Source organism: Numenius arquata, chromosome W, assembly GCF_964106895.1.
Source record: "Numenius arquata chromosome W, bNumArq3.hap1.1, whole genome shotgun sequence".
Taxonomy (NCBI): domain Eukaryota; kingdom Metazoa; phylum Chordata; class Aves; order Charadriiformes; family Scolopacidae; genus Numenius; species Numenius arquata.
The window spans coordinates 35,208,024-35,231,613 of record NC_133615.1 but is presented as its reverse complement, the minus strand read 5'-3'; the positions used below and the strand labels follow the sequence as shown (position 1 = coordinate 35,231,613).

The 23,590-nt window shown below is 46.5% G+C and overlaps 1 protein-coding gene across 1 annotated transcript in view; it reads right to left on the bottom strand.

Annotated features, from left to right (window-relative positions):
* The window catches only part of LOC141476680 (protein FAM219A-like), a 178,504-nt gene extending 155,406 nt beyond the window's left edge, over positions 1-23,098 (bottom strand). Inside the window, exon 1 of the mRNA XM_074165486.1 lies at positions 22,946-23,098. Coding sequence (XP_074021587.1) covers positions 22,946-23,005 — 60 coding nt within the window. The 5' untranslated portion in view covers positions 23,006-23,098. The remainder of the gene's footprint in view (positions 1-22,945) is intronic.
* Between the last annotated feature and the right edge of the window lie 492 nt (positions 23,099-23,590).

Below are 23,590 nucleotides of genomic sequence, written 5' to 3'. Positions count from 1 at the left end.
CTCTTAAAGCAGATTCAGGAGAGGGTTCTTCTCGGGTAGATAAAGGAGAGGGTCTTTCTCAGGCAGCGTCAACACGGGATGAGGGCTCATATGTAGAGATAATTATTAAATCCTTCTCTATAAAGGATTTGCAAAATATGAGGAAGGACTTGTCACGATGGGGAGCCACTTCTCTCCTGGTTGCTCCGATGCTGGGACAATGGAGCTCATTCCATAGACTTAGATGGTAGAGAGGCCAAGCAGCTGGGAAACCTGGCCAAAGAGGGAGGTATTGATAAAGCGAGTGGGAGAAAGGCAGACGCTCTCAGTCTCTGGAGGCGACTGCTATCAGCCGTAAAGAGCAGATATCCCTTTAAGGATGATATCCAATGCCGTCCAAGGCAATGGACCAGCAGGGAGAAAGGTATTAAGTACCTGAGAGAACTGGCTGTGCGAGAGGTGGTTTATGGTGACTGGGAAGTGAATGTAGACCGTGATGAGATACCGTGCCAACGATCTCTGTTGAGAAGGTTTGTGCAGAGTGCACCATCGGTGTATTCCCACGCTTTGTCAACAATGGTCTGGGGAGGCTCTGATACTGATACACCAACTGTAAGTGAGGTTGCTGACAGGGTATGACAGTATGAAGATAGTCTCTCTCGTCTCTTTGGTGTAGCAGCGATAGAAAACCTGACTGAGAAAACTGATAGAATGACTGAGGCAATAACTGAGCAAATGGCTGAGAAAATGGCTGAATAAACTAAGACAATGACTGAGACAATAGAGAAAGTGACCAAGGCAATAGCTGAGCAAAATGAGAAACTGCTTGAAAAACTGTCTGAGATGGGGAGAGAATCCCACTCTTCCCCTGAACAGACCCGAGTTGCAGCTCAGACCCAAGTTGCAGCCATTAAGAAAAAAACGCCCTCCTATGAGACCAACCAAAGGGAAACAGGACTCGCTCCGAGGTTTCCTGTAGTTTTGCCTCTGCAACTATGGAGAGGACATGAGGAGATGGCATAAAAAACCTACTTCAGCCCTACAGGCACAAGTGCTTGAGTTGCAAGGTAAAGCAGACAGAAGAAAGGATTGTTGCATGAAGGTGGCTGCTCCAGTCCAGAGTAAGCGATGCCCCAGTACAGACAGGAACTCATCTTGTAATTGTAGATGTTGTCCTCAACATTAGGGTTGCCCTGCCTCCAGCCAGGAGGAGGAGAGGGATAACCGAATTTATTGGACTGTGTGGATTCGATGGCCTGGCACATTAGAACCACAAAAGTATAAAGCCATGGTGGACACTGGTGCACAGTGCACCCTAATGCCATCGAATCATAGAGGGGAAGAATCTGTTACTATTGCTGCTGTGACAGGAGGGTCTCAAGAACTGACTGTACTGGAGGCCGAAGTGAGCCTGAATGGGAATAAATGGGAGAAGCACCCTGTTGTGACTGGCCCAGATGCCCCGTGCATTCTTGACATAGACTTCCTCAAGAGAGGGTATTTCAAAGACCCGAAAGGGTATCGGTGGGCTTTTGGTATAGCAGCTGTAGAGACTGAGGACATTGCACAGCTGTCTACCTTACCTGGCCTTTCAGATGACCCTTCTGTGGTGGGACTGCTGAGGGTTAAAGAACAGCAGGTGCCAATTGCTACTGCCACAGTGTATCGACGACAGTATCGCACTAACTGAGACTCTCTGATTCCCATCCAGAACCTGATTTGTCGGCTGGAGACCCAAGGAGTGATCAGCAAGACTCGCTCACCCTTTAACAGCCTGATATGGTCAGTGCCAATGTCTGATGGAGACTGGAGATTACCAGTAGACTATCGTGGCCTGAATGAAGTCACACCCCCACTGAGCGCTGCTGTGCCAGACATGCTAGAACTGCAGTATGAACTGGAGTCAAAGGCAGCCAAGTGGTGTGCTACAACTGACATTGCTAATGCCTTTTCCTCTATTCCTTTGGCAGCAGAGTGCAGGCCACGGTTTGCTTTCATGTGGAGGGGCGTCCAGTGCACCTGGAATCGACTGCCCCAGGGGTGGAAACACAGCCCTACTATTTGCCATGGACTGATCCAGACTGCACTGGAGAAGGGTGGAGCTCCAGAACACCTGCAATACATTGATGACATCATCATGTGGGGTAATACAGCAGAAGAAGCTTTCAAGCAAGGTAAGAAAGTAATCGAGATTCTTCTGAAAGCAGGTTTTGCTGTAAAAAGAGGTAAGGCCAAGGGACCTGCATGAGGCATCCGGTTCTTGGGAATTAAATGGCAAGGTGGGCGTCGCCAGAGCCCAATGGATGTGATTAACAAAATAACGTCTATGTCCCTACCAAGTAACAAAAAGGAAACACAAGCCTTCTTAGGTGTTGTAGGTTTCTGGAGAATGCTTATTACAGAATCACAGAATCATCATGGTTGGAAAGGACCTCTGAGATCACAGAGTCCAACAATACACACACAAAAAACCCCTACAATCTCGGCCACTAGAGCATGCCACTAGAGCATGCCCTGAAGTGCCATGTCTACATGTTTCTTAAATACCTCCAGGGATGGTGACTCCACCACCTCCCTGGGCAGGCTGTTCCATTGCCTGACTGCTCTTTCAGTAAAGTAATTCTTCCTAATGTCCAATCTAAATCTCCCCTGCCGCAACTTCAGACCATTTCCTCTGGTCCTGTCATTATTCACTTGGGAGAAGAGGCCAACACCCACCTGTCTACAACCTCCTTTCAGGCAGTTGTAGAGGGCAATGAGGTCTCCCCTCAGCCTCCTCTTCTCCAAAATAAACATGCCCAGTTCCCTCAGCCTCTCCTCATATGACTTGTTCTCTAGACCCCTCACCAGCTTGGTGGCTCTCCTCTGGACACGCTCCAGCAGCTCAATGTCCTTCCTGTAGTGAGGAGCTCAGAACTGAACACAGTACTCAAGGTGAGGTCTCACCAGGGCCGAGTACAGAGGCACGATCACTTCCCTACTCCTGCTGGCCACGCTATTCCTGATACAGGCCAGGATGCCGTTGGCCTTCTTGGCCACCTGGGCACACTGCTGGCTCATGTTAAGCCAGCTGTCCACCAACACCCCCAGGTCCTTTTCTGCTGGGCAACTTTCCAGCCACTCTTCCCCGAGCCTGTAGCGTTGCCTGGGGTTGTTGTGACCAAAATGCAGGACCCAGCACTTGGCCTTGTTGAACCTCATACAATTGGCCTTGGCCCATTGATCCAACCTGTCCAAGTCCCTCTGTAGAGCCTGCCGACCCTCAAGCAGATCAACACTCCCACCTAGTTTGGCGTTGTCTGCAAGCTTACTGAGGGTGCACTCAATCCCCTCATCCAGATCATCAATAAAGATATTAAACAAGACTGGCCCCAAAACTGAGCCCTGAGGGACACCACTGGTGACCGTCCGCCAACAAGATTTCACCCCATTAATCACAACTCTCTGGGCACGGCCATCCAGCCAGTTTTTTACCCAGTGAAGAGTACACTTCTCTATGCCATGATTCGCCAGCTTCCCCAGGAGAACGCTGTGGGGGACGGTGTCAGAGGCCTTACCAAAGTCCAGGTAGACAACGTCCACAGCCTTTCCCCCATCCAGAAGGCGGGTCACATGGTAATAGAAAGAGATCAGGTTGGTTAAGCAGGACCTCCCTTTCATAAACCCATGCTGGCTGGCCCTAATATTCCAGGTTATAGTCAGATTGTGAAACCTCTCTATGAAGTGACTCGAAAGAAAAATGAGTTTACGTGTGGTCCTGAGCCACGACAGGCCTTTGAGCAAATTAAACAAGAGATGGAACAGGTCGCCCAGGGAAGTTGTGGATGCCCCATCCCTGGAAGTATTTAAGGCCAGGCTGGATGGGGCTTTGAGCAACCTGGTCTAGTGGAGGTGTCCCTGCCCATGGCAGGGGGGTTGGAACTTGATGATCTTTAAGGTCCCTTCCAACTCTAACCATTCCATGATTCTATGAGATTGTGCATGCAGTAGCCCTTGGACCAGTCTGAACAGGATGGGACATTAAAAATGTGCTCTACGCTGCAGCTGGGGACAATGGTCCTACCTGGAGCCTCTGGCAGAAAGTACCAGGGGAGACTCGAGGTCGACCCCTAGGATTCTGGAGTCGAGGATACAAAAGCTCCGAGGCCAACTATACCCCAACTGAGAAAGAAATCTTGGCAGCATATGAAGGAGTTGGAGCTGCTTCAGAGGTAATTGGTACCGAAGCCCAGCTCCTCCTGACGCCCCGATTACCAGTGCTGGGCTGGGTGTTCAAAGGTAAAGTTCCTTCTACTCCTCATGCCACCGATGCTGCCTGGAGTAAGTGGGTTGCCTTAATCACACAGAGAGCTCAAATAGGAAACCCAAATCGTCCAGGAATCGTAGAAGTGATCACAAACTGGCCCGAAGGCAAAGATTCCGCAATGCCACCAGAGGAGGTGGTAACGCGTGCTGAGGGAGCCCCACCATATAATGAACTCTCAGATAATGAGAAACAGTATGCTCTGTTCACTGATGGGTCTTGTATTGTAGGGAAACATCGAAGGTGGAAGCTGCTGTGTGGAGTCCTACAAGACAAGTTGCAGAAGCTGCTGAAGGACAAGGAGAATCGAGTCAATGTGCAGAGGTAAAAGCCATCCAGCTGGCCTTAGACACTGCTGAACGAGAACAGTGGCCAATACTCTATCTCTGTACTGACTCATGGATGGTGGCAAATGCTCTGTGGGGGTAGTTAAAGCAATGTAAGCAGAGCAACTGGCAGTGCAAAGGTAAACCCATCTGGGCTGCTGAATTATGGCAAGATATTGCTGACCGGCTGGAAAAACTAGTTGTAATGGTATGCCACATAGATGCCCACGTACCTGTGAGTCGAGCCACTGAGGAACATCGAAACAATCAGCAAGTGGACCAAGCAGCTAAGATTTTCCAGACAGATTTAGACTGGGAATGTAAAAGTGAACTGTTTTTAGCTCGGTGGGCCCATGACACTTCAGGTCATCAAGGAAGGGATGCAACATATAAATGGACCCGTTACCAAGGGGTGGATTTAACCGTGGACGCTATTGTGCAGGTTATCCACAATTGTGAAACATGCGCAGAAATCAAGCAAGCTAAAAGGTTAAAACCTTTGTGGTATGGGGGACAATGGTTAAAATATAGGTATGGGGAGGCCTGGCAAATTGACTACATCACACTCCCTCAAACCCGCCAGGGTAAGCATTACATGCTTACAATGGTGGAAGGAAGCACCGGATGGTTGGAAACCTATGCCGTGCCCCATGCCACTGCCCGGAATAACAACTTGGGCCTTGAAAGGCAAGTCTTGTGGCGACATGGTACTCCAGAGAGAATTGAGTCAGACAATGGGACTCATTTCAAAAGCAGTCTTCTAAGTAACTGGGCCAAAGAACATGGCATTGAGTGGGTATATCATATCCCCTATCATGCACCAGCTTCTGGGAAAATTGAGCAATACAGTGGACTATTAAAAAACACCCTGAAAGCAATGAGGGGTGGAACCTTTAAAAATTGGGACAAGCATTTAGCACGAGCTACCTGGTTAGTTCACACCAGGGGATCCATCAATCGAGCTGGTCCTGCTCAATCAGACCTGTTACATACTGTAGAAGGGGATAAAGTCCCTGCGGTGCATGAAAGGAATACGGTGGGGAAAACCGTTTGGGTTGCAAAGGCAAACCCATTCATGGGACTGTTTTTGCTCAAGGACCTGGATGTACTTGGTGGGTGATGCTGGAGAATGGAGAGGTCCAATGTGTACCACAAGGAAATTTAACCCTGGGTGAGAATGCTCAATCTTGAGTCTGCTCTAATAGATGAGACTCTGCAGTTATGAACTTGAATGGACTTAATGAACTATTGTGTGTAAAGATAAATCATAAAGGACTGATCTGTGTGTATACATATGTATATATTTGATGGATAAGAAGTATTAGTGATCTGAGCATGATGGAAATGGTATGGAATAAGGGGTGGAATGTCCTGGGTTGGGATGGAGCAGAGCCAACTTTCTGTTCAGCGAGAGAGGCTCTTACTGTTACTTGTTGCTGTGGCAACCAGGGTCAGCTGACTTGGTTGCTTGCTTGCTCTGTGGAGGGGTTGCACCTGTTGGGGAGGAGTGGACAGGTCAGGTGACTCAAACTGACCAATAGGGTATTCCACCCCATCTGCCACGCTCGGTATAAAAGTTGAGGGATCAAAGGGGTCAAGTGGGCTCCTCTCTTCCTTCTCCCCCTTTTCCTTTGTGCTGACCCTGTCAGTTTGTTTATTTTTGATCCTGATCAGAGTATTCTGGAATCCAGTTCCCATTCATCACTGAGACCAGTCTGGAACTTTCCTAGTGCCTGCTGGTGACTTCTCCCTGGGAGCTTGATATGGTTTTGTATATATTCTATCTGTTTCATTATTTCCTTTTTTTATTTCATTAAAGTAGTTTAGGTTTTTCTTAAGCTCATAACTCTATCTCTCTTCTTTCTCTTCTTGGAGCAAGAGGTTGGGGAGAGCTTCTGTTGTCTTGTCATTGGCCAACTTGGCCCAAACCATGACAGGGGACCAGGAGTTTTTTTTAACCACCATGCTAGGAGATCATCATTATTCCTTAACTGCATGAGCAGCATACTGGGCAGGTGGTATAAATCCCCAGGAGAGAGGGGAACCACTGGAGATTAAAGCTACAGGCTACTCTGATCTGGCTGAGGCAGAACAGAAAGCAGCTTGCATACAAGAGATGCGTTAAGGAAATCCCCAATGTTAGCTCCCATCAACTGGGCATGATTAACCCCTCTTTTTGTAGCAAATGCTCAGGGCCACATACAAGCTGCTCGTGAAAATGCTGGTTGCGTTCATAGACGATGAGATCAGCAAGCCCCTCTACCCATCTGGAGCGAGTTTGTACAAGAAATAGATAGGTACAGGTGCCGAATGGACTGGGTCAGTTCATCCAGTGGAAAAGCCCTGGATCTTGCCCAGCGGGTTCGCCAAGTCCATACCCCAAATCCTAAATCTGATGAGAGATTCAGATCTAATAAGGAACGGAATGAGTTGTGGCACAAAGCCCTAAATTTGGGTGTACCTCGACAATTTCTGCACGGTGCCTCTACAGAGGATCTCTGTTCCTTAGTCCAATGTCCGTGTAAAGGAATAACTCAGCTGAGGGAAGCTGTCTAGCTCAAAAAACCCTAACCCATAAGGAAAGTGCTCCTTCTGTGCCAGAGCACAGCCTAATTGAGGCGGTGATAAGGGGAGATAACACTGATGGCAGGGCCATTGCCTGGCTTAAACTGTGTATCTATAGCCTAAAGCCATTGCCAAGGTGTTTAGGCAAAGAAAGGATGTGTTGAAACCATAAAGTGGTCACGTAGGCCTCGATGGGAGATAAGGGAACAATTGGTATACAGAGTGATCATCTGGTTTCCCAACCCCGTGGCCTGGAGCAACACATTAACATTAAAAGCGAGAGGTACACAGCGAGGAAGACCTGGCCTTCATCCCCGAGACCCCGGCCCACGACCACCGGGAAACACTGCGCACGTGCAGCTGGGGGGAGTTAAAGGCGGAGACTATGGAAATGATTTCTCGTAACTCATTGTAATAAAGACCGCCTTTTCGGGGAAAGGTTATGGATATGTATAGGCGCCCCTTGAATATGTAAGATCTGATTGTATAAATCCTAAGCTAACTGCCGCAGTGGGTGCGCACGATTGTGGTGGGGTGACCCCCCGTGCTGCCCGGCGCTGAATAAACATACCTACTTTACAACCCCACAGGTTGTGGAGTCTGCTTTCCGCTCGTCAGCGGAACCCCAGCACAACAGGGGAACTACTGTAGCTAGTGCTCAGCAAGAAAGCTTGTATCCTCGGGGGGTTGGACCCCAGAAAATACTGGTAAATTGTCTCATTGATTCCAGGGCCCAAATGTCAGTAATCACTAAAGAAACAGCACAGGAGCTCGGCATAAAACCTGGCCGACACAGGGTTAAAGTCACAGGAATTGAGGGAGTAGTGAAGGAATGCTCCACTGCAAAAGTAACTCTCTGGTTGCCAGGGGAACGGAGATTAACCAGAGCAGAGGTAATAGTCGGTGCTGCAAACGCTGACATTCTAGGATTTGATATACTTTGTGGACGAATGGGGAAACTCCCAGATGGAACTGTGTGGAGTTTTGCAGGAAATAAAAAAGAATTGAGCACAATGAAATGGAGACTGTTAGAAACATCTATACCCTTACCCCCCTCTAAAATCACTAATGTTCGGCAATATCCGTTGCCAGCAGCAGCACTTACCGGGACTGACAGGGTGGTGACTGAATTGGAAAAAAGAGATATCATTAAAAGGACTCATTTGCCTTACAATTCACTGGTGTGGCCAGTAAAGAAACCAACAGGGCAGTGGTGTTTCACAGTGGATTATCAACAGTTAAATGCTAACACTTTGCCTTTAACTGCTGCAGTTCCAAACATTGCTGAGATAGTAACATTAATACAGGGAGCTGCTCATCCTTGGATGGATGGATGGCTGCCTTAGATGTTAAAGACATGTTCTTCATGATTCCTCCCCTTGAGCAGGATAAAGCGCAGTTTGCTTTTACATGGAGGGGGATCCAGTACACTTTTAACAGGCTCCCGCAAGGATATAAACATTCCCCCACTATTGCTCATAATGCAATGGAGGGGTCACATCTGTGGGTGTGGAGGGGTGGACAGAGCAAGTGACCCAAAACTGACCAATAGGGTATTCCATCCTGTCTGCCATGCTCAGTATAAAAGCTGAGGGATCAAAGGGGTCAGGTTGGCTCTATTTCATGACTAATACCTGAGGAAGACCCTGTCAGTTCATACACCTTTGATCCCCATCAGAGTGTTCTGGAATTCAGTTCCCATTCGTCAGTGAGACCAGTTGTGCCAGGGATAATAGAGGATGGTCCGAGTGAGACACGATGGAAACTTACTAGTTAAACTAAGTCCAGTATATGCGCTGAGAAAAACAAGGGAACTTAGTACTGTTGTTGCCAAACTACATGCATACCCATGAGAACCTGACCATCAAAGAAGAATAACACCAAGAAGGTGGTGCAACAATGTGGTTGCGTATCAGGCAGCTGCTGTTAGCCCATCCGGAGCACGAGTCTGGTGAGGCTCGCTGCATGCACTGGCCACACATGCAGCAACCCTAGCTGCTACTTTCCCACTCACTCCTGTGCAGGATATAAGGGGGCTGTCTTGGGTGGAGGGAGAGACGTGAGCACACTTTGAAGTTACAGGGGACGCCCTGAAGGCGCTGTGCCTACCTCCCCCCCACCATACCAATGTGGCTCCTCGACATCCTGCTGCTTGGTGGTGCTGCTACTATCTTAGGGTTGGTAAGACTCTAAGTAACTGCTGTTTGTTGGTAAAACTCTCCTAAGTAACTTTTGGGACGTTTTGGGAATTGCTTATCAAGGCTTCACAATAAAGCTGAGTTAACATTTTTGTTTTCATGCGAGCTCTCGTTTGTACATTGGAATCTCTCTAAAAGAACCAGTTACACCAGTCTGGAACTTTCCCAGTACCTGCCGGTGACATCTCCCTGGGAGCTTAATACAGTTTTGTATCATAGGTTTATAAAAAGGAAATAAAATATATATTGTACCTATTTCATTATCATTAATATTTCATTGACATAGTTTAGTTTTTTCTAAGCTCATAACTCTCTTTATCTCTCTTCTTCCTCTCGTTGGAGCAAGAGGTGGGGGAGAGCATCTGTCATTGTGTCATTGGCCAACCCGGCCCAAGTCACAACAACAGTTTTTTAAAACTGAAACACAGTGGGCTTCTATGCACCTGCATCAAGAACTGGAAGAAATTAGGTAGAGGTTTCCCAAGGTCAGCTTTCTTCTCCCTCCCCATCATGCATACATCAAAACACAGGCTCTGTATTTGAATCATTTTCTCTCCTCACCCCAAGCTGTAAAAATGCAAATTTCTAATTAGACTTATTAAACACAGATGTGCTTCTTCCAAACCTGCTCAAGTATTTATAAGGGTAAGCCGCCATGGTATTCCAGTCCTACATAGAAATTAAAGCATGACTGCACATTGGGAAACCAATTCAAAAAGTATCATTGCAGAACTCAAAGTTCGCAAGTCTCAATGGCCCAGATCAAACATGCTCCACTTAAGTTCTCCATGAACATTTTCCTGGTGAGCAGTGTACAATGTAACCCTGTGGCAGGATCTTTTCCCTCACCCATAATTGAAGTGTTGAATGCTTCTCAAGACTCATAACCATATTCTGCCAGAGAATCAGTGGTGTCAGAAGCTGCATGATTTGGCCTGTATGGTTTCCATCACAAGTGATGCTGCATGAAGCAGAATGATGATCTTATGCATGATGATCTTACAGGATCTCTTATAAAATAGAGCGAGAGCTAATCCAGCTAGCAAGTGTGGAAAAATAACAAGTCAGGACCACTCTTTGATTAAAGTTTTGGAAAGCCAAGTTCATCCTTTCTAGTTTAGGGTTCCAGCTCTTCCTGCCCAATTCTTTTCCTTACTTCCTCTGTGTTCTACCCCCTTCATCTCAGTTTTTCAGTCATAGAGAACAAAAACCAGAAAGATCTTATCTCACGTAAACCAGACTCTGAATCATAGAAGCACTGGTGGTAAAAATTGGTTGACTCACTAAGGACTAGAGAGAGTGTGAGAAAATGGACGTGAGAACTGACAGAAAGCAGGATGTCTCAAAGCTCGCTTGATGCAAGATATCTACCACCTGTGTACATGATATAACATCAAAGGAGGTACATCCTTGGTTCTCAAAACAACTATATCTCATTTGCCCCAAGAAATTCGTCTGCTGTGCAGGCCCCAGCATATCACATTAGCATATTAACATGATCAGATAATGTTAAGTGAACAGGAAGCTGAAGGATATTGGGGTCCTGGAGTGTTTTTAACTACCAGCAATTATTGGACTCTGTCCTGGGTTGAGTGACACAGGACTAACTTTTCTTCTAATGCTGGGGAAAACTGCACTTTTAGAAGACTCTAGTGTCCGGATTTGTGAAAATATTTACTTTATAGCCAGCCAGGCTATAAGCAGCCAGGGATTCAAGGTCTCAGTGTTTTCGAGCCTTGCCAGGTGCAGGGACAAGGAGGAGCAAGGCCTGGGCATTTGACCCAGGCTGGCCAACAGGATTATTTCATACCATGAACATCACATTCAATATAAATTAGAAATGTTTGCTGCACAGTTTCTCTCTCCCTTGATGGCGGCGGTCCAGAGAACTCCTTGCCCCGGTGCTGGAACCCTGAGGCCTTCCCTTCCTCCTGAAGCCATTGCGTTTGCAGCGTCCAATATTTGCTGTCCACTGCTGGGAGCGCACAGCTTCCTGCTGATATAATTGGCTGAGTATAGTTCCTGTATATATCAGTATCGGGATTAATACTGGTTCTTTAGTATTATTGTTAATTATTTAGTCTACTAAATCTATTTATATTTCAACCCTTGTGTTTCTTTGTGTTCCCTGATTCCCCTTTCCAGGTGGGGAGGGGTCATCAGGTGATAGAATAATTGTCTAACGACAACAGATTGTTATGGGTTCTCTCAAACCATAACAGACTCCTTGGTCCCTAACCCAGAGGGCAGCCTATTGGGCTGGAGATCTCAATCCTTTAGAACGAGGAGGCCCCATCGCTATCACTGGGTCGGTTGATCAGTTAGTAGAAAACGTGCAAAAGGCAGCTTGCCTGCAAATGATCTATAACCGTGAGCTTAGACCCCAACAAGAACCCCCCATGATGGTGCCAGTAGACCCTGATCGGATGACTCCGTTGATATGAGTGCTCCCCAAATCTTTGAAACCAACCACTATACAGCTGCAAGGAACCATTAAGGCAGCTGCCACAGCTCAGGAGGAGAGAGTAGCCCCTGATCGTAGAGATCCAAACCGGAGGGGAGAAGTTGCTCAAGAATTAATTGACTATGAGTGAAAATACGGTTCTGTTAGTTCCAAACAAGACTCGAAAGGGTTAAGACGGACAGAGCTAAGAACTCCCTTGAGTCAGAACTAGAGGAGGAAAAAAAAAAAAAAAAAAAAGAAATCCCTCACCTGGCCGCCGGGGGGGGGGCGGGGCAGGATATACAAAGCAGGCGAAATGCATTGTGGACTATGGGATGGCAGAAAGGCATTCCCCGAGATCTGATGGATGGATTACCGACTGAAACGTTAGAAAAACTGGTTAAGGTGTGGCCCAAGAAACCTGTGGTTCCCCAAAATTTAATTTCACGCTGTCTATTTTCACATCTATTCCAAGTGCTCCGCCGCCTCCCCTTTTCGATGTCTCCTATGCAAATCACACCTACAGGAAATTAGTTTCTCCACTTCCTAAACGTGAGCAAGGAAGCAGGAGATGGGTGCATGTTAGACAGCTCAATATGAATCAGCAAGGTGATCTTATGATTACCTGTTTTGTAGGACCTAAGCAAATCCCAATAACGTTTTTGGAGGATACTAGAGCTCAAATTTCAGCCTTAAAACCTGAGGATGCATCCCGTAGTGGCATTTTGGTGTTGAAACGACAGTTATTTGTAGCTGATGCATTCGGCAGTGTACAAGCACAGTTAACTTGCAGCTGCCGTGAGAGGAAACAACCATTCTAACATCAATGGTTGTCAGGCCATTCCCACTTCATCTCTTAAGGCTGGATGTTTTAAAAGGTAGAAAGTAGACAGACACAGATAGAAGAAGCTGGTTTTTCAGTGCTGTAGAGGTGCGACTTTTACAAACTGCGCCACTACTTCCCCCTTCGAAAATAACAAATAACAAACCCTACTCTTTACCTCTCGGGGCACGGGAGGGAATAGCCCCAGTGTTAGAAGACTTAAAGGAAGAGGGAGGTGTAGTTCCTACTCACTCCGCTTTTAATTCCTCGATATGGCCTCTCTGAAAGCCGAATGGCAAATGGAGACTGACTGTAGATTATCGAAGATTAAATGCAAATACTGGTCCATTAACAGCTGCAGTGCCAAACATAGCTGATCTCATAGCTACTATCCAGGAACAAGCTCACCCTGTTATGGCAACTATCGATGTCAAAGATATGTTTTTTATGGTCCCTATGTAACCTGAGGACCAGGATTGTTTTGCTTTTACCTGGGGAGGGCAACAGTTTACTTTTACACGGCTCCCTCAAGGGTACAAGCATTCTCCCACATTAGCTCACCATGCTTTGGCAAAAGAATTAGAACTAATCCCACTAGAAGGAGGAGTTAGAATTTACCAATACATAGATGATGTGCTAATAAGAGGAAATCGAATAGAAAAGGTCCAAAAAACACAAAATGACATTATCGTCCATCTGGAGAGTTTGGGATTAAAGATTCTACCTGAAAAGGTTCAGACCCCTCTAATGAGTTTAAATGCTTGGGAATTTGGTGGAAAGGAGGGATGACATGCATTCCTAAAGACACCCTTACCACACTGGACCAGGTAAAAATGCCCGAATCAAAGACAGAGTTACAGCATGAGTTAGGATTGCTTGTGTTTTGGAGAAAACATATCCCAGACTTTTCTATCGTTGCCAGACCTTTGTATGATTTACTGAGAAAAGGCATATCCTGGGAATGGAGCAGATCATTCACCTGCTCAATCTCACACAGAAGTTTCGTAGCTGCTACCCAATACCAGTAAAAGATCCTGGCACTCCCTGCAGCCTGTGACCTGGACAGCTGCATGCTTCCATGGGAGCTCTGTCTGGGTTCCCACATCCATTCTGGTTAAGGCTGAGATAATGACCTTCCTTCAGGTGGAGACCATGACTAAGCTCCTTCCGAGGGGGTGGTGACCACCAGCAGGACTCAGCTGTCAAGCTGACAGAGCTTAAGTTCCTTCCTACAAGCCCTTTCCCCACTGCCCGTGCCTCATGATGGTGCTCCCAGGAGGCCATCAGGTCCCAGGTGGCACTCCAGGTTACTCCCACTCACTGCTGCTTGCTCAGTGCTCCCGAGAGGCCTCTTCTATGGGGGAAGTGGCCCCGGCACGGTTACACCTCATTTAAATCTGCCGCCTGGGGGTGCTGGCTCCACCCCACACCACCTCAATAGCCCACCCACAAGCTACCGGCTTCCGGCACAGACTAGCTGCTCTGCCCGGCTTCAAAAAGCCCTCAAAAAGAGCACCTTGCTGATCCTTTTTGCCATGATTCCCTCCCCAGTACAGACTTACCTACACTGGAGCTCTGTCTCCTCAGCAAGTCAACAAGGTTCAACAAGGCCAAGTGCCGGGTCCTGCACTTGGGTCACAACAACCCCATGCAGTGCTACAGGCTTGGGGAAGAGTGGCTGGAAAGTCGCCCAGCAGAAAAGGACCTGGGGGTGTTGGTCGACTGTCGGCTGAACATGAGCCAGCAGTGTGCCCAGGTGGCCAAGAAGGCCAACAGCATTTTGGCCTGTACCAGGAACAGTGTGGTGAGAAGGTCTCAGGAGGTGATCATCCCCCTGTACTTGGCACTGGTGAGGCCCCACCTGGAAAACTGTGTCCAGTTTTGCTCCCCTTACCACAAAAAAGACATTGAGGTGCTGGAGCAGGTCCAGAGAAGGGCAACAAAGCTGGTGAGAGGTCTGGAGAAGAAGTCTTATGAGGAGCAGCTGAGGGAGCTGGGGTTATTCAGCCTGGAGAGAAGGAGGCTGAGGGGAGACCTTCTTGCTCTCTACAACTCCCTTAAAGGAGGTTGTTGCAAGGTGGGTGTCGGTCTCTTTTCCCAAGTGATAGGACAAGAGGAAACAGCCTCAAGTTGCACCATGGGGGATTTAGATTGGATATTAGGAAAAAATTCTTCACCGAAAGGGTTGTCGAGCATTGGAACAGGCTGCCCAAGGAAGTGGTTGAGTCACCATCCCTGGAGGCATTTAAGACATGTAGACATGGCACCTAGGGACATGGTTTAATGGTGGACTTAGTAGCATTAGGTTAACGGTTAGACTCAATCTTAAGGGTCTTTTCCCACCTAAATATTCTATTCTATTAAAGGGACAATTCCTGCCAGTTAAATCTCAGTACGGATATTTCATAACACATTTTCAACAAGAGTTGGACTTCCTGCAACTCTTTTACCATACCCAGTCCCCTTTATACTAGCGTAGTGATTTGGATTCCAGTTTTGATCAAACTTTTGACATACACAGATTTACAGAAATTGAATCACTAGCTAACAGTTTCTCCTAGGCTTTTCAACTGCCAACAACCCAAAGCAAAGTGCAGCTTTTACATACTCACAGCCTAGGTGACCTCCACCCTCAAAGCCTGTGAACATGCTTTTCCTATGACTATTCTCAGGACTGCTATTCACAATATGTTTTTTTATATAAAGGGAAAATAAGATTACAGAGATCTAGACAGACCCACAGACCCAGAAGAGGATGGTAGGCGTAAAGAGGAACAGTTTAGTCTTTCCCTGGACTATATCACAATTTTGCTGCAAGAATCTTTGAAGTTTAAGAATCCTAAACTTAAAATGTTTTTCATACTGTTTCCATATCATGTAGATTCTGTGAAACCCATTACAAATTCCCAGTCTCATCCTGTTCACATACCCCTCAAGCTTGCCTCAAGTGACATTGTACTCAGCTTTCTCATATTCCACATGTATTCCACAGCCAGCTGCCACAACTGAGGTTCAGGCATTGTGCGTTCCCTTGTGCTTTCAAAATAAATCCACATTTGCAACCATTAAGGCTCAGTGCTACAACTAAAAAGACACTACAGCATTTCCATGACCCAGTCTGTACTTACGCTAAATCAATTTTCCCACTTGAACAAAGCTGTTCCACAAAGTAATACTGGAAGTGTTCTTGCAGAAGGGAAGCTATGCTGACAGAGCTGGTCCCTGTTGTGGTGGTGTGCTCTCCCTGTTCTGCTTCCCCCCCCCCCCCCCCCCCCGCTCCTGCTGGGGCCTTGGCCATCATGGCCATCACAACATCAGTTGCGATAAGTTGCACCTGGACTTTGGGGGATGGCTGGCAACACAGCCAAAACACTGTCTGGAGTGGGGACCTAGATATTTTGTTCCCATGAGAATATGACTATAGGTCAGTTATCTTACTGTATAAATAGTGGACAGCCCAAGAGCCCTTTGAGCTCTCCTGTATGGCAGCGGGCTGCAAGCCAGGATCTCCCCTTTTGTGAGGACGCTCGCTTAAGGTTCTACTCCTCAAGGTTGAGAGATTCCTTGCCACAACAGATTCTCAGTAAGTGACTAATAGCATGCTAAACTTTGAAATCTTAGCTAAGTGATATAAAGGATTGATTGCGCATATATAATCCTTTAGACAGAAACCGTTGACCAAGACTGGGACTAGGACTGGATCCAGCCACACCCAGACTCCTCTCTGAGAAGGAGTTTAGAAAGCAAGGGGGTCCTTTCTGAACCTCATGACTCAATGGGAGGGTCTCCCTGACAGCTTGTTTGACCCTGTCCTCTATGCAGTAAATAGAGTGTACCTTGACATCGAATCTCGTAAAAAACTATTGCATTTACTACTGGTTTTATCGCACTTACTACTGATTTTGCTAAATCACTGTTTCACCTTAATAAACATTTCACTACTTCACTCTAACTAGTGAAGTTAATCACTCCGTCCACGACACCTGTACAGACACAGGAGCACTGTACGTTTCTCTGTACATCCAAGACCCCTACTCCAAACAACAAGCCAAGCTAGCAGGGGTGAACCTTCACTATTTTTGTCCCGTCTGCGTAATCACCACCCCTTTCCATGCCCCAACTGATACAGTAGTACCTGTAGAAGCCCTTTGACTCTGTGGTGCTTGACTGGGGGGTCTGCTCTTGCCATCGGAAAATGTATTTTACATTAGCATCACATGCATGCGGATGGGACAAAAATCATGCTTTCATACAACAGAGCATATTGTTTTTAGAAGCACCAGTCACAAGATCCAGCCAGACAAAAGTTTTACAATACCATTGTTAGTCAGGAACGCTTCTATTTGTTTTTTCTTCTCAATTAACAACATGCACCCTGTGCAATACAGACACCTCTCCCTTTCTCTCCTGTTTCTCAGAAGGTCAGTCTGCTCAGACAGCTCCTTGGATGTTCAGGTTCTGCAGACTTCAGAAATTTGTGTTTTACCACACCTCAAGCTACTTGCAACAACTGAGCACAAAACAAGTTTCAGATTAAAAGTTAAGCCCCACAATCGAGTCCCTACCAATGAGGATAAACCCCATGAATATTATAGTACATTACTGCATTAACTACCGTACGTGAAAGCCCACAAACATTAGGACTCGACTTATGGGACTGCTCTACTCTATTCATACAGAATTCAAATGTTTTCTGAATAGATGAACATCACCACTATGGTTCCTATGCATGTTGTTTGTTTGACAGTCTCTCGATATCAAGACCACTTCAAGCATCTGACCAGGTTTACTGGACTCAGTGATTTTTTTTATTTTTTTTTTTTTTTAAAGATATGGTGACCTTAAAGAACATCTCACACTACTTCAGAGCAAGGCAGCAATAATCATTTCAGTCAGGAACTCAGCTAGCAATTCAGCAAAACTGGGAGGCTGAGCAAGAGTGGATTTGAATCTCCTTACCTCCTCATCTCTAACAGATATTAGACCTGCATGCTCTGATGTGCTCCAAGAAGTTACTTTCCTAGAACTAACTTGGCTCAAACCACAGCAAGTCTCATCACTACAAAGTCTGGTGTAAGACTGGTACATCAGCCAAAGATTCAAACCAACACAGTTCACTGTCTGGGGACATGATTTAAGCAATACTAGCAAAAGAGCTTAGGCAAGCATAAATTAATCTCTTCAAATTTTACAAACACAGGTCTAACCAACAAGTCCTTTTAAATACTGCCAGTGCCGCCTTCTGCAAGTACTGCAGCACTTTCTGACTTTGAGGGAAAAGAGCAAGTTGCAGTACCTTAAGTCTGAGAATACCATCACAGAGGTACACACAGAAACATGAAAAATCTCTAGTTACCTTAGACAACTGTGTGTAGGAGTGAAACAAAGAACTGATGAAGACACAGAAATAATCACACTTAAGGAAGCTAAAGATATTCAGTCCACCAGGAAAAGAGATCTTCTACTGACCAACCATAAGAGAAATCTGTTTGAAAGCAAGAAGCAGGAGAGGCCACCACCAAAGCAGTCCATTTCGTCCCAGCTCAAAAGCTCTTCCAATGTCTGTAGCAAACTTAATGAACAAACATACATCATTTCCCCCCCTTCAGCTTTACTACTGAAATTATAACAAACTTTTCTCAGTCCCTAACTAAGAGGGCTTTGCAACTCACTTAGTAAAAGCAGTTTGGATATAGCCAGTATACTCAGGATGTATTCAAGAGAACATTTCTTCCCAGAGAAGTGATAAACCTTGTTATCCACCACTGATTCACAGGATATGTCCAAAAGCAGGTACTCTTTGAAACTGAAGAAAATTTCCACCTAGAATTTCATTCGCTCTAACTTGCTATCCTCACAATCAAAGCAGAGAAGCAAATGCTTTCTTTCTATTACGTATTCCAAAATGGACACTAATCCATTGTACAAGATTACACTTTAAACCTCAGAAAGAAGAATAATGGTCAAGGAGACCACACAGGGTTAGAGCTGGAACTGAGGGATTACTAGCCAGCAGCTGCATCACTACCGTGTCAATTCTATAGTGACAGACACAGAATAACCTCAGAGGGACCTTATATTCAAAATGGCACAAGACTTCAAAGACACATGGCATGTGCGAGTGAAAGTAGAGATGCGTTTCTACAGACTGTCTGTGGAAAGTGACATATAATTGATCTGTATAGAAACCGAAAGACAACTACTCCAGCCAAGGTCTTAAGATGTCCAGAAAAAACAGGTACACCATCATGACTGACTGACTCCCAGACCTGCTGTTAGCCAACTCCCCTCCTAATCTCCTGCCCCACAGATCAAACCAATGACAGGGTCCCTGCCTCGTTTCTTATCAGGTTCAGTCTTCAATTTCACAGCAAGGAAGATGCAACTCCAGAGAGGTTGCGTATGCCTTACAGTCCCCATGGGTAAGCTGAGGGCTTTCCTTGAATGAAATCTTTCAGAATAAAAAGGCACATGCTGTTCTCATCTTGTCTGACTCCTTACAGACCTGCCACTATCTACTGGTAGCAAGAGTATACAGCTATTTCTGTAGCAGAATCATAGAATGGGTTGGAAGGGACCTTAAAGATCATATAGTTCCAACCCCCTGCCCTGGGCAGGGACACCTCTCACTAGACCACGTTGCTCAAAGCCCCATCCAGCCTAGTCTTGAATACCTCCAGGGATGGGGCAGACACAATTTCTCTGAGCAACCTGTTCTAGTTCCTCACCACCCTCAGAGTGAAGAAGTTGGTGTCTGAGTAGATATTAATATCAAGCTACAGATAACAAGCTCCTGGGAGTTATGGAAGAATCCCAGGAGGAGACTGCAGGTTTAATTCTTCATATAGTTCTGTGCCCCTTTTTAAACACCTTTCTTCACTCAAGAAGGGATTTCCAAACATACTGACAGAACAACTACATATAAGACTTTGCACAGAGAAGACAAAACAGCATGCTTGCAGAGACAGTGCCAGCCAGAACATGCTCCTGTGCCCTGACAAGTCATCCTCCAGCAACAGCAGCTGCATCTCTCACCACAGCCATTCAGAAGCCTGTGCTGGAATCACTGCTGGAGTTTCTGCCTGGCCTGGGGGGATAATAAAAATGTTCCTGTACCTCTGCACCTAAGGCCAGCTACAGGGCAGGGGAGGGACAAGACAACCCCAATGACAGAACTGAAGTATGTAGGGAGGTCATTTTTAGGCTACTGCAATAAATAACACAGCAGCACATCAAAACAGGCTGTATAACTAAAAGCAGGACTATCTGAATTAGTTCAATTTCAGAACCCATAGTACTGAGACATTACAAGTCTCATGCACTATAGGCATTTACAAAACATAGCTATGTAACCCCTGGGCTAAAATACAATGAATATACATAGGGATGACATTTTTATTTTAGAAGCTTTTTTCCTTCTAGAAAGGAGAGTTTCTTGTGTATCTACATTAGAAACCTAACGTTACATTAACATACTCTAAGCCCTACAGGTATAACCTTTCTTTTTGCTTTTTAGTTACTCTTGCTTTTCTACTTTCAGGTTTTTCCCTATTTTAATAATGCCTCAGGCAAAACGAAAAGATCTCAACACATAGTGCAACTTCCCTATGATGAGAAAGTCAATATTTTCCAAAAATAAAGAATGCGGATTTTATAAGCATGCTGAACACTCATACTGTCCACTGACTAAAAAGATAGTTCATTTTTTAAAAACTAAGAATCCAGTAGATAGTCTAGCTTTCTGTTTTTTCCTTTTCTAATGTTCAAAAAAAGCTGTATAGAAATGCATCTTCTGTATCTTCAAAGTTTCTGGAAATTTTCCACCTCCAGGACCAGCATAGATTTGACATCTCAGCTAGAAAGCCAACAACCTCACTACAGGATGTGGCTAAGCAAAATCCTTAGGTCAGCTATAATCATCACAACTAGAGCTACCAGCCTGAAGTCCCACAGCCTGGCAAACATCTGCAAGGAACCAGCCTGGCCACAATGCTTCAGAACGAGATACAAGAATCATCAACCCAATTTCTCCAGAAAGAGTTCCCACTTTTCACATGGGGAGAGAACTGGGAAACTAGAATACTGTGTTACACCTACTGCTTTCAGAAAGCGAGCCAAAGTCTCAGGAGTTTGTGGCAAAGCTCCTCTGAAGCTGCTGCACTTTGACAGGTGTTTTTTCTTCAGAAAAGTCATACTGGTGTCACGTGGACAAGAGCACTTTTACTCTACTTCCATTTTTATACTAAGAACAGAAACTGCCTGCATCAGTGTACAGGAGCAACATGCGATCCAACACCATCATCTGTCAGTTTGCCAACATACACCAACCAGTACTTGGTGTATGCTAGAGACAAAGGCTCAGAAGGATTTCAGACAGCTAATCAATAGTGCCAGTATCAGTGGCAGGTTTGAAGGCTAAGGGGCTCAGAATGGCTTCAGACTACTTTCCAAGAATGGCTTCCCTTCAGCATTTAATAGCTGTACCCATCTCTTAATTTTGAACATTAGCAGATCAGCAGGCCTGTCTGATAGTTTCTAGGCAGATCTCTGGCAGTTAACCTAGAGTTCAGCATGAAGACATCAAAAGCTAAGATGATACTTTATCTACATAGATGAACAGGACATTCAAAAGTGTGCATGCTGGTCAAAACAAAGTTTTTAAGGATTTTGAGAAAAGCCTAGCTTCACAAACCTCACTTCAGGACCCTTCTCACACTGCCAGGTACTGGCCAGACTCAGAGGGAACAGTGCTCTCCTAGGACATCCTCCAGCCTAAACAAGATAAAAAAAACATTTCTTATAGTGCATGCAAACCGGGCAAGGGACCTTCTCTTCTCCGCTTGCTTGCAGCAGGGGATCATGTTTCAAAACAGTCTTTGATAGCTTTTAGTGGCAGTTCACAACAGCTCTCAGGTTACACCTGAAAAACAAGCTTCTACCTCAGCCCTTTGGATAGGAAAAGCACTGCCAGACTCCTTTGGCCTTCAACATCAGATGACCCATCTGTCCCTAAGACCACCATGTGGAACTGAAAGCTTTTACACTGTGAAGAAGAAGAAAAAAAAAAAAAAAAAAAAAGAGTCCCAAGATGCTAAGGTTATCTTATACTTGAAAGTGTGGGATGGAGGGGGGAGGGAAGGGACAAATGGTAACTGTAATAGAACAAAGCAGCAGTATTGGACAGAATTGTGTTACCCAAGCAAACTACTAAGATAAACCCCAGCTGGCTTCTGAACTGTAAGGATTCCTGCAAGCTGACATGGCTGCCAGCCAACTGGCCTTCCTTCATAAGTGTCATTTCAGAAGCTACCAAAAGCCCAGGACCACTCTAACTGCCCATTTATGCACCTGCAGAGTCCCACAAGCCTGTATATTTCCTCCTCTGGCAAAATTCCCCATAGTCCCATGTAGCAGTACAGCCATCATACCAACTTCTTCAGAGCTCGTTAACTGAGTATAATTGTGTCCATAAAGTGAAAAAACATCCTGAAGTGAAAAATACACACCCTAGCATGGGAAATAAAAAACAACCAAACACAAAACACAATCCCTCACAGATTGCTTTTTTACATAATGAGTTTTATGTGATCAAAACTGTAATTTGACAGAGATGTTTCTTTGCAAAACACCTAGATTTTTCACACAACGAGTATCTAATAGCAGCTTTGCACCAAAAGCAATGGTTATAAAGTCAACCACAGAGAGCATCCTGCAGCTTCATACCACAACTCACTCCAGACACACGTATTTGACACCAATCCCGTACAGGTATCCCATCCCTGGGGAGCACCTCTCAGACCGGACTGCACACAAACACTGTCTAATTCTTCCCCTAGATCTCACGTATGCTCTAGGTGTCAACTAAAACCCCACCAGTCCTCTGCACCTCCAGCTCAGATGCTCTGGCTGCCCGACCTTCCCCGAAAGAGCTCCTCAGTCTTACCACCGCTTCCCATCCCCCCAGAGCACGCCGCTGCGTTTGGCGAAGCGATGTTTCAACGGAGACAGTAGCAGAGCCACTACCGCCCGCCTGCCCCCGCCCTCCCCGCGGGTGGCTTCTACCGTTGCTACCGACAGCACCCAGGGAGATGCCAGAGAAAAGCAGAACAGAAGATCCGGGCGGACAGCCTTGACCACGGGCGCACCGATATGACACACAGCAGCTGCCACTGAGCACGGTAGTTAAATAACGATCGAGGCGCGCGTACCCAACCTCAGCGCTGCCGCCCCCGGAGCACCGACACCCCTTCCCAGCCCCCTGGCGAGGTGACGGCTCCCAGAGACAGCGCAGCCCCACCCATCCCTCACCAGCGGCTGCATCTCGACGCGAACGGCAGGCACCTGGAACCGGTCTATCTCCTCCATCATGATTATGGAGGCAAGGTGAGAAGAAAGAACGAACGCGGGGAGACTCCTCAAACGCCGAAAGACGACAACACCCACCACAGATTCTGCCTCATCATCGCCGTCAAAGTGACTCAGCTGCGCCGCTTCCGGGCCTGGCCGCCAGCGCCCCGCCCTATATTTGCATATTCATGAAGAGGGTGGGGTCTCTGGCAACAATTCCGGAGCCCGGATGCTCGACTCCCCGCGGCTCTCGCTCCACTGTTGCTCGGACATACCATTCCCTCCCTCGGAGGGAGCGAGGATACTTTGGGGGGAGGTGGGGGGGAAGGAATAGCCAGCGCTGACGGCGCTCTGCGGTCGGATTGGCCACACGCCGCTTCCGGCGCGTTGCCATGGTTGCCGCTATCATTTTCCGGCTGGTTGTTGGCCGGGAGGGCGTGGGGATGTTGTGAGGAGCGGCCGGTGGCGGGGAGCAGCTGCAGCAGCTGCTATGTCAGCCAAGGTGGGCGACAGGCACCGGCAGGTACGGGTCTGTCCCGAGCGGGTATCGTAGCAGGCCGGCGCCGCGCTCTTGTGTGATAGCGCCGTGGAGACATCACACCCGGT